Here is an 18,003-nt window from a genome sequence, read left to right on the forward strand (position 1 = left end):
CATCATTGAGTTTGAAATTTTAAGATTAGGAATACTGGGTGATACTTCATAGATTCTTATGAATTACATTGTACATATGTACAAAAATTTTGCATAAAGAATTAATTACAGCTGCTTTCAGATTCTGCATTTGAAATAAGGGTAGAAATAATGAGTCGCGCATTGAATTAATCTTAACATATAAGTAAATTAATTTTTAATATGGAACTATGACAGAATGCCACTGTTGGACATTAAAGAGCAAAGATACCAAACATAGAATGATTATAGACTTAACTCTCTATGTGCCACGTTCACACGCCTGACTCAGTCAACAGCGTGCCAAGTTTAAACGCACAAACCCGCCCACACCAAATGATAAATCACCAAGTGCCCCAGTACAATGAAAATGTGTCTCGTGGTTTCATTCCTGTCAAATGCAGATTCCATTTGATGTGGTGATTGAATATGGAGCGGTGTTCCCTACTGGAATAAATTCTCACTTTCTGTCACTGTTTTGTGTACAAAAGTAATAATGCCTCGACAATAGTGTAGCTACTGGTCATTTGAAAGAAAAATAATCACAGATTTGTCATACAATCTATATCAAAGCAAAGCTTGGCATTTTCTCTCCAAATTTGCTCACTACATGTCGAGGGTAACAAAAGTCTATAAAGGTTACATGGATTTGAAAAACAGAATGTTTTGCTATTTAAAAGCATGACTACTTTGCTGTCTCAGAATAATGTGCCACACAGGGGGCTTACAACATGGCAAATAGAGAGTTACGACACATACTCTTCACTCAGTTTGATTTGTACTTGTTGATAGAATAATGTGCCACACAGGGGGCTTACAACATGGCAAATAGAGAGTTATGACACATACTCTTCACTCAGTTTGATTTGTACTTGTTGATAAGTATGAGAACCATGTATGGCTTATTGCCTCTGAAGTCAACTTTGCTATTTAGCCCACTAAGGGTTTCAGCAGCATATACTGCAGTGAAAGGTCTGTAATATGACAGTAAATTCCCTCAGCTACAGGACTGATGATCCGTGAAGACAACAGCAAATAACATACCACTTACACCCCTACTTTGAACTCAAAGATATATATAAAAAATTTGCATGCTTTTATTTGCATGCTAGCTTCATATTGTAAGAATCATGAACAATTTTCACTTTTACCAGTACTGTCATTACAAAAAGACAAAGAATTGTATCCCAAATCGTCATGAGTTCCTGATACTAACAAGGGTTTGATCTGAGTTCCGTCAGGTAGCACAAAGCTAATATAAGGTGGAGGAACGTCGCTGCTTCCTGTAACTGACAAACACTTGATGGGAAGTCCCGCTATTCTGGCTACAGCATTCATGGCCAGATAGCTGCCAAGACAAGCAGACACTATTCCAACTCTGTTGATGTCCAGACGAGGATGTTTCCTGATGAAATCAATGACGTCCTAAAAAACAACAACAACAACACATACGAAAAAACATAACTCATACATGTTTGAAAACAGTCACACATCACAAAGTCTCTTTATCATAACTACTTGAAAAAGAACACATTTTATTAGAAAATAAAATGTTGTCAGTGGTGATATCGCAATACCAATATTGATAATTATCTCAGCATTGACATTGCCCTTGTTCACTTGTAATTACAAAAGTATATGTACACAATCCACCTACAGAACTACAGTGACAAAAATAGCTACCAAAATTCCTCAAAACTAGCAGCGAATATCACAAGGATATGAATTGAAACTATTTCATACCAATCGCTACAGTGGCTGCTAATACAGTACTAAACAATCTGTCCTGTAATTATGTAATTCCTCTTTAATCATTTAGATATCCTGTGTAATTGTTTCATACATGGTCTACTATGGAGCTACATATTGTTGTATTCCAAATTGAATCACTGAATTACATGATGCTAATATGGAGCAGGGTGTCCAAGCTTTTGAATAAATGAACAGATTAGGCCTAAGTAGGACATGATTAAACAACAAATAGTAGAAACTTGATATAGAGAGATCTGACATAACAAAATATCTGCTATAACAAACTAATTTCTCTGGTCCCAATGAATTTAATTCCCTTGTTTTGTATTGTTATTGACCGCTGATAAAACAAAATATCTGATATAAAGAACAAATTGTCTGGTCTCAAGGATCTTGTTACTCTGAGTTTCCACGTACTGTATTTAGCCTCTGGGCAACGCTTAAAAAAAAACAACAACAACAATAACATAGTTCATTGGAAGATAGGAAACAACATACACACACACACACACACACAAAAGAAGGTTTCCTGATTTACAAACCCGAGAAAGATATGATCATTGCACCTGTACTAAAAGAATTAGCAGCACAGACACTACACTGGACACTCTAATTGATTACCATACAGTCACACTTGAAAACTGCCTCAATAAGAAATTTGATACATACACATGTCTAGATATATTTCCTGCTACTTTCCACACTAACAAATAAATTAACATACATGTGTACGTTAAGCAAGAATAAAACCAAACAAAATACAACAAAACACAAAACTGCATCGTCATGTCAGAAGAAAGACAAATCACATGAAACTGAGTAAACGTTGCATGTTTAGCATTGGGAATCCCCTGAAATGAGACAGTCTTTGCTGATTCTTTTTGATTGGCAGATTTCACACAGATCCAGGACAGACTGCGAGATAATACTCACAAGGATGATTTGCATGTCAAAGTAGGTGGTGATACCAGTTGTTACAATGTCTGCACTACCCCTCATCTTTCGGTAGTAGTCTACACTGATGGTGGCGAACCCGTGGGAGGACAGGAGGGAGGGGCGATCTTCTATCAGGTACGGCACCCCGCCCCTTATGTCGATCAGGACAGGCATCAGAGTAGTATCACCTGACAGAAGAGAAGAGAGATCTTTTCAGAATATCCATCAATAATCTCTACATGCAATACAACATATAATTTTATTTTTCCATCTCTGGTAAGAATAAAATGAAACTAGAAGTGTTGCTATTGTGATTGCTATGCCTCCGCAATGATGCATTGTTGGATATTGTGACATGGGAGAAAATGGAAATTTTAGCATTTTCACATGGCCTTTGACCTTTGACCCCATGACCCAAACCGCGTAATACATCTATGTATACACTAAATGTTAAGAAAATTGCACAGATATTGGGGGAATATTCTCCCATAGGTACTCTATTTAATAGTGAAATTTTGAGAATTTGATTTTGATTTTTGACCTTGGGCATGTGCACCCAAAAGTTAATTGGCAAAGAGTACTCTGAGGAGTGTTTTTTTTTTTTTTTTTTTTTTTTTTTTGGGGGGGGGGGGGTTACAAAGTGCACTCATATCAGTACAACTCTACATTTCTTACTCAAACTTATATAATGATCTATGCCTGTGACACCAATCAAAAGCTACAAGTGTGAGTAGCCTGAGAAAAATTTCCAATTCATTACTTTCAAAATACAAGTGGTTTCTGATGCTGAAACTTGAATGAGAGATATCACTGTCCTGTGAAGTCAACTGGAAGTTGGAACCACATTAAGGACCTGGCTGGAGCTCAATGCATTTAATAACTACCACAAGTAAATTCTGGTTCAAGTACCCTTCTGCTGTGGGAGATAGAGGCATCCTTCGGCTTTGCCATGAGTGAGGGGAATCCTATCCACATAGTCTGCTAAGGACCACCTCTCAGCAGATGCCTCTCCTAACAGTCGGCCAGCAACATCCACCACTCGGAAGTGAAAGACAAAGGGCTTCTGGATGTTCTTCTTGATGAGCCGAGGCCACTTGGATGTATCCGTGGCAACCATACTCCACAGAAGCCCGTGTGGTTCTACTCCTGTGTAGCTGCCGCCAATGGAAGGATCATTCTGGACTACCAAAAAGAAACAGAATTAAGGATACAATTTGGATGTGAAGCATGCCATGGGTAAGAAACAAATGATGGGTGCCTCTGAAGTCACTTTTTTTTTTCTTATCAGAACTACTCTTTTCAACCATCAAAATGTCACCAGCTTATACATTGATACTTTATACTGTACTTCACAGTCAAAAAGCTCAAACTTTACTAATCTGAAATGACAGCTTTCAGTCAAAACTTCTATTAAGTGAATCTTATTTTTTTTTTTACATAATGCTTATAAGCATTAACAGAGAAGTTGCAAGATATCTCCACCTGCTTACCTGATATTTGACCTGACCTGTCAGCCACATACTTTGCGCTTGATTCAAAGCGATACCGTTCACACTCTGATGTCACGTGTGCTTGCAGGGTCACCTCCTGACCTGGCTCCAGGCCGCTGACCCTGATGTCCAGTAGTTCATCACTGAGGCCAGACTGAGGGTGGACATGAAGATGTGTCTCTTGACTCCGGTCAAGAACGGACAGAGCTGCACCTTGATCACTTGCAGTTACTGTTATATCGTTATTAATTTGGCTTCTTGATGAACATTGCCTCAGGACTGCACCATCACACCTACTACTCACTCCATCTCCTCTAGGCCCACTGTACAGGTGGTTGAGAAGGCATCCCAGTCTGTCTCGAACTCTGCCTCCTGTGTTCATGGCACAATGTACCTGGGGTAATGGGAATCACATATCAGGCATTACACAACCTTTAATCAATGCAGCAAGAGTGACTTCATGCAATATTACAGTGTAAGGGGTCCTAGCGATGATATCATTGACAATGATATTATAGCTATATTGTCTTTATACAGATGCTAGTGTTATGATGTGATGCCATGATTTACTGGAAATTACAGTCAACCTTACTAATAGTCGACCTCGCATAAGTCGAATAACCACGTAAGTTGAAGATCTTTTCAAGTTCTCTTCTCTTTATATTCCACTGATTTTAATCCCTCGTAATAACATCTATTTAAAGTCAAATTTTCTCTAAGTCGAAGCCATGACATTTCTTCAGTCCAAGTATATTTGACTTAGGCAAGGTTTACTGTACTAAGAACAGACAGCATGAATTGTCATAGATCTTCATAATACTTTACTGATTTAAAGTTCTGACATGCACACACATAGCAAAGTTTGGTGAAAAGGTCCCGTGGCCTGGATGGCAATTGGTGGTTATTCATCTTCAGTGAATGGCGCTTGGGCGATGAAAGTATAGTTAGTATGATAATTTGTCAATATTGCTGTTGATTACTCACATGTATAACAAAAACTATGTACCGGTACTAACTATCGGTACCGGTACATACAAACCTGTTTCTACACAGCACTGCTCGAGGCACAGCACTGCACTGTTCTGGGATGCCATGCATTGCACAGCATCTGGGCAGGCTAATCAAGGAGGTGTTAGACCCCGTTTACAGTGCGAGGCTCGGCCACGGCCAAGCCGCGGCCGAGCCCAGCCCCGCTTCAGTGTAAACGCGCAAAAGGCCAAATGGCATTTGGCCTCGCTCTGGAGGTGGTCTCGCGGCCACGGCCGAGCCCTGCCTCTTCTTGGTGTAAACGCAAACTGGGCCAAATGCGCGGCCAATTGCGGGGCCAATTTTAGTCTGGCTTCCAAACCCTCTGCCTGTATCTTTCGCTATTCAGGATATTAACCCCCTCGACGTCGAAAACTAGTATAGTTTAAGGTGGTTTTGTCCTGCAAAGGATTTTTTTCCTTCGGCAAAGGCCTTTGCCCGAACGGCGACTTCGTCGCCACGGAGTTCATTTGGCAAAGGGTCTGAAAACCAGACAATACCAAATTGCGTTTGTTTGCAAGCAGAGCGCCACTACGACAAAATATTGAAAGGTTTGAATCAAAAGCGCGGCCGAGCCCAGCAGTGTAAACGGACAAAATTGCGAGGCTCGGCCGCGCAATTGAGGCCGGACTCGGCCGTGGCCGAGCCGCGGCCGAGCCCGGCCCCGCACTGTAAACAGGGTCCAAGAGAACTAGGAGAAGAAACACAGGGATGCCAAGTTCAAAAAAATTTTATGAGTGAGATTTTCATGACTCAGCATCTCGGCCGGCAAGCAAAGGTGCGCGCAAGCGAGGGTGTGGGAGGGGTCCCCCCCCTCCAGCCTCCCATGGTATGGAGCTTTTTCAATTTTTTAGCTCTGAATGGTGCGATCAGGTGCATACTTAAGTGACTATTTTTTACTTATTTTAAAAGACAAAAGGAAAATATACCTTCAGTTGTAACTATATTGGTATCACTTTTATCCTCTGAGCTATGCTCCTTATTATGAGCCCAAATCACAGACTTTGCCCGATGCATGAGAAAAATAGGTGCCATGCATGAGATCGTGAGACGACCCCTACATGCTTGAGTCTCACTCAGAATGCATGAGACTTGGTAGCTCTGGGCCCCGTTGCAAGAAAGTTGCAATCAATTGCAAATAATTGCTAATTTTGAAACAACCATTCTGATTGGCTCAGGGTCTGCCCTATTAAGAAGACATGCATGCAACAATGATTTTGATTGGCCATTGACAATCAGTTGCAAGTTGCGTTTAAACGCAAAGTTTCTAGCAACGGGGCCCTGGAAACAAGAACCTTTGTACCCATGATCTGTGCCGCCAAGAAGTAATGTGCTCTATTGCACAGGTATTAATAAGTTGCTTTGACAAAAGACAATCTGTGATGTTCTGTTTTTAAGGTTCTCTGAAATACAAATGTATGTTGATTTGTGTTGATTTATGATACCCTCAACATCACTTTTGCGGTGAAACGAATAATCTAGAAACATTCCATATATTTTTTTTAATGATTTTCTTCTATTTTTCTTCAGATTACTTAGATACGCCCACAAAAAATCCTTCCAAACCAATAATTCCTGTTATGATCTTATCTGTCAATCTCTGCTAATGTAGAAACACCCACTGATATGTATAAGAAAAGACAATGGAATGCACCTTCCCCTCTACTTGACATAACTTGCATGTTTCTGTGATGTTCATGCGATATGTTCACACAACTAACAGAAGACATGGCAAGGGAACATGGAAGCATAACGCTGATTCACTGCCGGGATTTACACGCTTTTCAATGGGAGAATGGGGGATTGATTGAAATGAGCTTGCATCGGTGCACAGTAAAAAATGTCACTTGCGTTTGTCGTCAAGAATTCCACGCGTACGGTATGACTACACGAGACAACAATCTAGGCACAAGCACGGGATATGAATCTGCAGTATTTCCTGCCTTGAGTGTAGTGAAATTAAGGTGAAACTGTTGGATATTTTTCAATATACAAGGTGTATAATTATTGTATATAATCAAAAAGTGGTCGATGAGTAGTATGGTTGGACCTACTTCTCATCGACCGCCTAATCTTTATTTGCTTGATAAGAATATTTAACAATGAAATTCACGTAAAAACTTGACCTACTGTAAAAGTGGAAATTTTGGATGTTGGATTTTGAAATTTTCGACCATTTTGCACAACCAGAAACTAGCGCGATAATACATGTAAAAGCACGCGAATTTTGCTTGCCATATCTTCCAGTAGTTGACGTCTTGATTTCGCGGAATCAAAAACACGCAAAACTCTTCTAACCCCGCAGAGTGCGAAAAATTTGTTGTGCGAAAATATCCATTTTTACAGTGTGTGATTTTAAAAATCCAGCACTATCAAATGCTGTTGTTCCCTTTTCAATTCGAAGTTTCAGTGCAAAAATATCTCCGTCGAACTTGACTGGCCTCAATTCAGCTCCCCGCAGTGCCTCTCCTTTTTTAGATCGACCACTGTTTTTGCATTGACAATGCAGACAAACATATTGTAATATGTTTGAAACCACCACCCCTACTACCATACCCTCTAATCAGAATTGGCATTGCCAATGCGTTTAAAAAAAAAGCATGTACAAATGCTTTTCCAATGTGCAGTCAAGTTGTTTTGCTGTAGATCTTGTTTATCGGGCTTTTCAGTAACCTTTCAACGTCTTCAAATCCCCAGTGAAGAATACAAAACCACTGCGCGTAGTGTCATGCGTGAATGATACTGAGTAGGTGTCCAACACATCAATCACACCTGCATAATATTTTTTGATTTTTCTCATAAAGATATAAAATGTATTTTTAGCAGGATAAGAAGTAGCACTTTGAGTTCTGCTTTGAGGGATTTTCAATTTAGATTATTGCATGGAGTAGTGGTACAAATGTATGTACACAGATCATCATTTATTTAAGTTTAAGTTCATAAATGATAATTTATGTTCCTTTTGTTGGAAGAGACATATTATACATGTGAATTTGCTAGGAATGTTTGGGGAAAATGTACTCTTTTTGATTATTTTGATTTGCAACAGTTGATTTGGGAACAGATCTTTTTTGGTATAGAGCGACCAGATAAAGGAAAACCTCAGCTAGTTAACCATGTTTTAATTTTGGTGAAGAATTTTTTTTTTTTTTAAGGAAGGAAAAATAAGACACCCCCAGCGGAATATTTCATCAAAAGGTCTGTAGAGCAGGATAAGTTAGAAGAAAAGTTAGCAGTTATACCTAATACGTTGTCAATATTTGCATAAGTGGGAAAACTGGAAAAAGAATTGAGAATTTGTTTCACTTTTATTTCATAGAGTAGGGTCTGCTGCACTTCCACCAGGAAATGCCTTTCCACGCACTCGTATTGAAATATGTAGGATGGGGGGGGGGGGGGGGTTGGGTGTACTGACTTGCTTATTTTACTTTGAATGGACATTTACGCACAGCTCCTCACTGACAAACAACTGTTTACGTAGACGCGTCATTAGGGAGCTTTAGATTTTTATTAGATGTGCGGACGTTCAAAGGTAAAAAAAAACATGTTCTGAGCGTGCGCAGCAGCGCGGGCCAAGTTGACGCAGGCTTCTGCGCACGCTCAGAACATGTTTTTTTCCCCTATGAACATCCACGCGTCTTAAATCTAAAGCTCCCTATTGTCAAACCAGATGCACTTTACAGTATGCGTCCGGTCCCACAACCTGTCCGGACACCCAATGACTGGGTATGGTAGGGGTACCACCTATCGGCAGGGTACCTTCCCATCGGCACCCTTCGTATCATGGCTGTTTGCGTATAGAATGAAAAGGTTCACATTCAAAACTGCAGTATTTATGGCATATTTGAGGTAAGAATTAGGCGAATTTGTGTTATATTTTTAGAATAAACAAGCTACAGATCCTTAGGGTGACGATGGGTGGTACCCCCAACCCTACATATAAATGTCAGGACACACAGGTTTCAGTTGCCTTTGAGGTTTTGTTGTGAGGGGGGTTTTGGAAGGGGGTGGGGGAAGGGGGTAGGGTAGTAAGAAGGAGAATGGATGGGGGTATAGGGGATAGGGTGGTGGTGGGGGGGGGGGGTTGTGTTGTTTGTTTTTTTGTTTTTAACAATAAACTTCAATCAATATATGACCAAGTGTTGTGTGTCCGGACAGGTTGTGGGACCGGACGCGTATTGTAAGTGGGTGTAAGTGCGTCTGGAATGAAAATGACGCAGTGAAAGTCTCACAAGATGTTACAAGTTATTTTACACTATTTATACACACATGATGTTCGATCGAATGTTCTTTTGCGTCGATCGTACGGCGAGAATGTAAACACTGTGCACGCTCCCTCCCCATATATTTCCCGTTGGCGTACAAAATCAACGAGTGCACAACTCTCTTTGATACATTCGTACATGGGGTCACTTTGAAAGGGAAAATCCAACAATTTAGCAGGTTAATTTTCAAGCCGTTTTCAGAGTATGTTGTCTAGTATATGAGGAGTCTATATCAAGTCTTTGAGGTAAAGAAGGTTGCATATTCTATGTAAAATAGGTAAGTTTTCACGCGCAAACTTAAGTGTCCAGAAACCCAACCCCCCATCATACAATGGATATTGATAACTAGAGATTGTAATTTGTCATCACTGACAAATTAAGGTGATCCGATTTCTTTTTTAATCAATGATTCGAGTCGTGATAGTGCAAAGTCTCAGCTACAACATACTAAAATCTGAGAGAAATTCACCGAAGCATATTAAGTAAGATAGTGCTCGATAAAGAGAGTCATGTCAATTTTCACATCTAAAAAATTCCCTCCCATAGAGATAACACGTCATAGCAAAAATAGAAAATATGACCTTTGACCCCACTTTGCACAGACAAGATGGCATCTGAGCAAAAAGTGGTTATTTTATGAAATGATCCCTGTAACATGGTCTTTACGTGTGCAAAATATGGGAAAGATAGAACATGTATTCACCAAGATACAGGATGAAACATTTATGACCTTTGACCCTAATTTACATACCCAAGATGGCGTCTGATCAAGTCGTTGTTATTTTATGAAATAATGTTCGTGACATGAACTAAACATGTGCAAAATATGGTGGTGATAGGGTATGTTTTTCTTGAGTTATTGCACATAACGTTGCAAAAAGAAAGAAATATTTCAATACATCGAAGATAAACTTTAAATTCAAGTAACTTTTTTGACGTGATCCCGACATCGTATGAAAAAACGAAGGGCACACTTACGATAGCCCAAAGTCTCAGCTACAACATATTAAAATCTGGGAAAAATTCACCGAAGCATAAGTGAGCTAGTGCTCGAAAAAGATAGTCATGTCAATTTTCACTTCCAGAAAAACTGCTCTCCCATAGAGATAACACGTAAACTGGTCAAATTTTACAAGGATACTTTCAATCCATTCTTACGAGGTGATGACGTCATCCAATCAAAATCTTGTAATTATAAATAGGAAAGAACATTAAATAAGCTACAACATACTGAAAGTTAGGTGAAACTCGGCAAAGGATAAGTGAGATACGCTCGAGTGAACTTGAATTTTGATGACGTCATTTTGAAAATTTAATTTTTTTACTTTTTTAAGAAATTTGATATCTTTTAATCATTTTTTCAGTATCGCCAACCCATGAAATGATATGTACAACTCATCAGCTTTCAAAATATGTAAAAAAAATGGGGGGTCACCGTCCATCCTGACGAGTAAAATCGGATTTAAATATGGCGGTTTTTGGCATTGTTGCACTGTATATCGCCATTGACGCGCGCGCGGAATTTCAACTTTGACGGGCCCGTAAGACGTCATATTGAGTCGGATTGACTTGAAACTTGGTAGAAACATTCTTTGACATTTCAGACATCCGATACGTGTGAAAAGACGGGAAATTTCTATTGCATATGAGCTGTGCGTGCGTATATGCGCGGGCGCGTACGCGTCCGTCGATTTTTTCTGAAATACTCCAAATGACCTGAAACGTGTGCAAAACAATTTTGAGCTCGATTGGAGCATGTTAAAATTTCAACGCGCGCGTACGCGCTCGTTTACTATGAACGTGACTAAATTTTATGAAATATATCAATAGAGCTTGACTTGAACTATATGATGTAAATTTCATTGAGAAAATCCATTCCATTAATGAGATACGAATGTGAACGTGTTTTCAGATAATGACGTCATAGTGACGTCATGGTTGACTGATCACAGTGATACATTAGATCTGTCGTCCTTATGACGTGATACATATATGGTATCAGTTTAGAAGTGATAGGTGAATGACTTTTAGAGTTAACCGCTGCACAACATTTGAGGAGAAAGAAATAAAGAAGAAGAAGAAGAAGAAAGAATCCGTACAGATACAATAGGTGATCCGAGAGGATACTCGGATCACCTAACAAAGAATCCGTACAGATACAGAAGGTGATCCGAGAGGATACTCGGATCACCTAAAAAGATAACTGCTTCACTAACTCGCGGCATCTCAGCCCTTGTTTCCACTTGTGCAACATCATTGTGTGGGCATATAACAATACATGGAACTTGATGGGGGAGGGTGTTGGAGAGGGTAGCTCCTTCCTTTTTTTATCACAAAAATGCAAGAAAATCTTCTCATCTTGGGAATTATAATCATGTGGGGAGGGGAGCAAACGATATGCTTACCCTTGCAATAGTTTTATGGGGAGCTGTCTTTTTTTTTTTCTGTCAAAAAAGCAAGAAAATTTTTCATGTCGAGAATTACTCATTATTGAGAGGGGGCCAAAATTATAGTGTGCTTGCCCCTGCAGAATCTTTATGAGGCTAAGGCTCGCACTTAGGCTCGCATTCTCAATTTGGATTGGTCACAAGTAAAGTGCTATACATAGACCCTACATCCTTGTAGTAGCATACGTACACGAACACGCAAAAAGTGCTCCGTACCGTACGGATACAGTACAGTCGATAAATAGTAAAAACTGTAAATAGATATGTATAAAATAAGTACTGCCAGAGCCCGGGGTACGATTTTATTTTTCCAATATATTTTGTTTCTGTCCCTGGTGCAACATAAAAAAAAATAACAAAATGAAAATGAAAACAGAGTACAAAATTCGCGTTTGTAGAGCATCTAAAAGCGAATTTCTAGAGAATTAAACATTGTGAAAAAATCACGGTGAAGGACTATGATTATAACATACGGGGGTACATTATGTGACGGTGTAAGATCCTCGGCGAGGGATCGAAGCGACCGAGCGGGGGAGGGTGTCGGAGGGGATGCACCCTCCCTGGGTAGTGACTTTAAAAAAAAAAAAAAAAAAGTCTCGTTTACGGAGCATTTGAAATCAAATTTCTAGGAAATTAAACATATAGTAAAAAAAAAAATCACTGCGAAGGACTATGATTATGAGCCAAAAAACATGGCGGCCAAAGCACTATACTGAATGGGATAGCCGTTCCTTTGACGTGCCGTGGTGGCTTCATTTTTGGGGTAAGACAGCTGGGATTTGGACAGGACATCACTTAACCGATTATTTGACCACTAAAGCAAAAAAGTCATTTTCACCAAAATTTGAGATACAAGGTCTTGTCACCCCAGCGACGATAAGGTTTACTAAAGGTACGTTTCAGGGGGCACACTCGACGACGCGAGGCTACCATCTATATACTAAATCTACTTATGATTAGTAAATATTAGTGTATAGATATAATAATGTATATTGTTAGTGAATCATTTGCCCCGTTATGGGCGAAAAAAAAAATCGCATTTTCAGTTATGAAATTGATAACTTTCAGAGGAGAAAAGCGCCTTTGTTGTTCATTTTGGTCTTTAAAAAATTGATCAATTATTTGATACAGGGGGCACTTGGGGGAAGTCGTTTTGCCCCCCCCCCCCCTTCAAAAAAAAATATATGGGGGGGGGGGGCAAGTGCCCCTCTGCCCTCCCCCCCCCCCCCCGCGCTTCCAAACACACACACACACACACACACACACACACACACACACGCACAAACACAAAACGGAGGGAGATTTAAGGGATTTTTTTTAACGAACATGTTCAAATAAGAAACAAAATAAAACACAACAATATGATTTTTTTTTTAACCGTACAGGTTCTGGGAACAAGATAGAATACGCTTATGTAGAGGGCACCCTGCAACACGTTTACTGCCCTTATAGATTGACTAACAAGAAATGATTGATTATATATCTTATAATTACAATAAATGCCTCATATACATTTATATCTTATAATTATTGATGATATATCAGTGTATTCCTAAAATCCCCCATACATTATGCCCATACACACATTACTAAAATGTAGATAACATATAAATTGATCATCCCGTTAAGTCCCGAAATCACTTCCTCTCTTAATCTTCTTAACCAACTTCAATGAACAACACCATCAAACTTACTGTTCGGTTTTGTTTTTACTCTACAATACTTTATTGATTCGTATTCATTTGTTTTGATTATCAATAGATTGTAATAATCATATATGTATACATAATATATAACACCAAAGATGGCATCTGAACAAAAAGTAGTTATTTTGTGAAATGATTCTTGTAAAATGGTCTTTGCGTGTGCAAAGTATGGGAAAGATAGGACAAGACTCCAATTCACCAAGATACACGATAAAACATTTATGACCTTTGACCCTAATTTACATACCCAAGATGGTGTCCGATCAAGTAGTTGTTATTTTATGAAATAATGTACGTGACATGAACTAAACATGTGCAAAATATGGGGGTGATAGAGGCAGTTTTTGTTGAGTTATTGCAAAGAAAGTTGCAGAAAGAAAATATCTCAATACATCGAAGATACGCTTTATTTTCAACCAAGTTTTTTAACATGATCCAGACATCGTATAAAAGAACAAAAGGCACATTAATGATAGCGCAAAGTCTCAGCTACAACATATTAAAATCTGGGAGAAATTCACCGAAGGGTAAGTGAGCTAAATATAGTGCTCGATAAAGACAATCATGTCAACTTTCACATGTAGAAAAATTCCCTCCCATAGAGATAACACGTCATAACGAAGATACAGAAAAAAGTACATATGACCTTTGACCCCACTTTGCACAGACAAGATGGCATCTGAGCAAAAAGTGGTTATTTTGTGAAATGATCCTTGTAATATGGTCTTTACGTGTGCAAAATATGGGAAAGATAGAACATGTATTTACTAAGATACAGGATGAAATATTTATGACCTTTGACCCTAATTTACATACCCAAGATGGTGTCCGATCAAGTAGTTGTTATTTTATGAAATAATGTACGTAACATGAACTAAACATGTGTAAATTATGGGGGTGATAGGGGCTGTCTTTCTTGAGTAATTGCAAAGAAAGTTGCAAAAAGGAAGAAATATCTCAATACATCGAAGATAAGCTTTAATTTCAACCAAATTTTTTGACGTGATGCCGACGTCGTATGAAAAAATAAAGGGCACATAACCAATAGCCCAAAGTCTCAGCTACAACATATTAAAATTTGGGAGAAATTCACCGAAGCATAAGTGAGATAGTGCTCGAGAAAGATAGTCATGTCAATTTTCATTTCCAGAAAAACTGCACTCCCATAGAGATAACACGTAAACTGGTCAAATTTGACAAGATTACTTTGAATCCATTTCTACCAGGTGATGCCGTCATCTAATTAAAATGCTGTTATGATATTAATGAAAGAGCATTTAATAAGCTACAACATACTGAAATTTGTGTGAAAATTGGCAAAGGATAAGTGAGATACGCTCGAGTGAACTTGAAATTTGAAGACGTCATTTTGAAAATTTACTTTTTTTACTTTATTAAGAAATTTGATATCTTTTAATCATTTTGCCAGCATTGCCAACCCTCGAAATGACATGTACAACTCATCAGCTTTTAGAATATGTAAAGAAAATGGGGGGTCACCGTCCATCCTGACGAGTAAAATCGGATTTAAAATTGGCGGTTTTTTGGCATAGCTGCACTGTATATTGCCATTGACGCGCGCGCGGAATTTCAACTTTGACGGGCTCGTATGACGTCATATTGAGTCGGATTGACTTGAAACTTGGTAGAAATATTCCTTGACATTTCAGGCATCCGATCCGTGTAAAAAAACGGGAAATTTCTATTGCATATGAGCTGTGCATGCGTATATGCGCGCGCGCGTACGCGTCCGTCCGATTTTTTCAATTTTTCAAAAAATGCTCCAAATGGTCTGAAACGTGTGCAAAAAAAATTCCAGCTCGATTTGAGCATACAAATATTTCAACGCGCGCGTACGCGCACGTTTTAAGGGTATAGATGAATTTTGAAAACATGATTAGAATCAACTTAATTTGAACTATATGTGACGTAAATTTCATTGAAAAATTCCATTCCATTAATGAGATATGAATGAAAATGTGTTTTTATATAATGACGTCATAGTGACGTCACGGTCGACTGATCACTTTGATTTTAGTTCGATTGTCGTCTTTCGGACACGATACATATGAGGTATGAGTTTGACATTCATAGGCAATGCACTTTCTGAGCTAACCTCTGCACAACTTTTGAGGAGAAATAAAGAAAGAATCAGTACAGATACAGAAGGTGATCCGAAGGATACTCGGATCACCTAATGATATTTTAAGTTGGATTGAATAAATGTTGAAAAGAAATTATTTTTTGGGTTTGTGATTTAGTTTATAAAATTTGTAATGTAATGAAGGAATAAAATCAAAAAGAGAATTAAGAATTAGTAGTGTAAAAATAGAAAAGAAGAGATGTGTAACGTTATATGGATTGTGTATACCGGTATGGAATGTGAAAAAAAAAAAATGTATCAGAGTGTATCATTACTATCAAAATGATGTGAAGTTTTTCTTTTGGTCTAAATTTTGTATCCATTGACGAAAATGATTATGAAATTGGTCCAGAGAATTTTGTATAGGGTCTAAATTTGTTTGTATATTATGTTTCCCATTGATGAAGAATAAAATATTCTTAAAAAATAAAAATAATAGGGGGTAGGGTCTAACTTTCGATCTACTACTAACATATTGAAACCGATACATCCCATAACCCGTGTAGGGTAGCCCTACTACATATCGACCACCGTCCTTTAAAGAAACCGACCGCGTATACAGTAGGCCTATTGCTCGAAAGGAAGTGGACAGTTTATCCCGCGGGGGACCACGGTCCCCCGCGAGACACCACGGTCGGGCGCACACAGGACTTCCTGTAATTTGCGCACTGAACACTTATAACGCACTTCTCTGCGCGCAAAGCACATAAAAATGGATTGGCTTTGAATGTCATGAATGTAGATGAGGATGGCAGAAGCGGATCTAACGTCAATTACGGTATGGTCGCCACTGCTGTAAGGTCGCCAGACATTCACATCGCATGTAACGCGCGCCGCGATCGGAGATCAGGTTGGGCGACGGATTTTCATCACTCTCAAAATACATTCGTAATTCACCTTTTTCCTCCGTCAAAACACAAATAATTTTAATCAAAATATATTTTACCATATGTAACAGGTGATAAAACCATTTTTAATGCAAGGATGTTTTTGATTTAGAATGGATTTCAGGTGGCAGATTAAGGGAGATTTTCAAACGCGGTGACCGACAATGCCTCCTTCATTGAAGCGTATGTATAACACACACGCTAATAATATGTGGCCGGCTAGGGGCGGCGAACTAATTCAGTGCCGATATTAGTTCGCCAGCCGGACGTGCACAAGAATTACACACAAGTGGCGACAATACGGTAATTGACGTTAGAGGGGGGGTTGGGGGGGTTGCAACCCCCCCCCCCCAAAAAAAAAAAAAAAAAATCCGGGGACCATTTTTTTTTATCTTATCTTGTTTTTAAAACTTCTAATTTTATTTTTTTCTATTTATGGCAATGAATAGTGGTGTTTTAATAGATGCAAGAAAACGCCATTTTCACACACAGATTTTCAAAAATTCTCCCTACTGTGGGAGGGGGGAAACCCCCCTCCCACACCCTCCCCCCCCCCCCCTCGCTCACTCCGCTCGCTCGGGCTCGGTCGCTACGCTCCCTTCGCATACCGCCCCCACACGTATTCAGGGTGCGCGCATATACGTACGTCGCCATATTGATTATGACATAATCGAACTTGACAACATGAACAATACGTCGCTGATGAGCTCTGCATTTTTAATTACCCCTGTTTTGAATGGCCACTGGAAAAATAAAAACAGAATGAGGGTGGAAAGTATAGGTCTCCTCACTTCATGCATATTCATATGTTCAAAACACTACATTCATAGTTGCAAGATCTTAATAAAATTTCCATATAAGTGTACATTTTCGTAACCCTAATTTTATGCATTAAATATGAGTTTATGCAAATTATTTATAGCCTATCAATAACATGTCAATAATAATTTTTTGACAATTTTTTGTATCTATTCCTTTTAAATTTGAATGAAAGAGGTCATGTCTACCTGTTTCATGCAGTCGGCTTCCATCCTACAGTTTTTTGCTCATTGACCCATCCTCCCGATTTAGGGGTATACATGTAATAAGGTTTCGTGAACCCTGTAGGCTACTGAAATATGACCTGTTGCGTTGCCAGCGTCAGATTTTTATTATATTGAGGTAATATATTCATGATCTCGTGTCAAGTTATTGTTTCTGTTATAACGATCAAGCAGACTGCCCTTGGTATTGCATTTTTTCTCTTTAGCGGAAAAAATATTACATTCTTTCCTGACAAAATAGCCGCAGAATTTTATTTCTATCGGTGTGGCGCTCGCGCTTCCCCCTTGTG

The 18,003-nt window shown here is 38.9% G+C and overlaps 1 protein-coding gene across 1 annotated transcript in view; it reads right to left on the minus strand.

Moving 5' to 3' along the window:
* Positions 1 to 207: 207 nt before the first annotated feature.
* LOC140227712 (bile acid-CoA:amino acid N-acyltransferase-like) overlaps positions 208 to 18,003 on the minus strand; it is a 31,839-nt gene continuing 14,043 nt past the window's right edge. Inside the window, exons 2-6 of the mRNA XM_072308122.1 lie at positions 4,197 to 4,590; positions 3,616 to 3,888; positions 2,704 to 2,894; positions 1,235 to 1,443; positions 208 to 223 (exon numbers count right to left, since the gene is read on the minus strand). Of these exons, the coding sequence (XP_072164223.1) occupies positions 208 to 223; positions 1,235 to 1,443; positions 2,704 to 2,894; positions 3,616 to 3,888; positions 4,197 to 4,578 (1,071 nt within the window). The 5' untranslated portion in view covers positions 4,579 to 4,590. The remainder of the gene's footprint in view (positions 224 to 1,234; positions 1,444 to 2,703; positions 2,895 to 3,615; positions 3,889 to 4,196; positions 4,591 to 18,003) is intronic.

Source organism: Diadema setosum, chromosome 4 (genome assembly GCF_964275005.1).
Source record: "Diadema setosum chromosome 4, eeDiaSeto1, whole genome shotgun sequence".
In the NCBI taxonomy this organism is placed as follows: domain Eukaryota; kingdom Metazoa; phylum Echinodermata; class Echinoidea; order Diadematoida; family Diadematidae; genus Diadema; species Diadema setosum.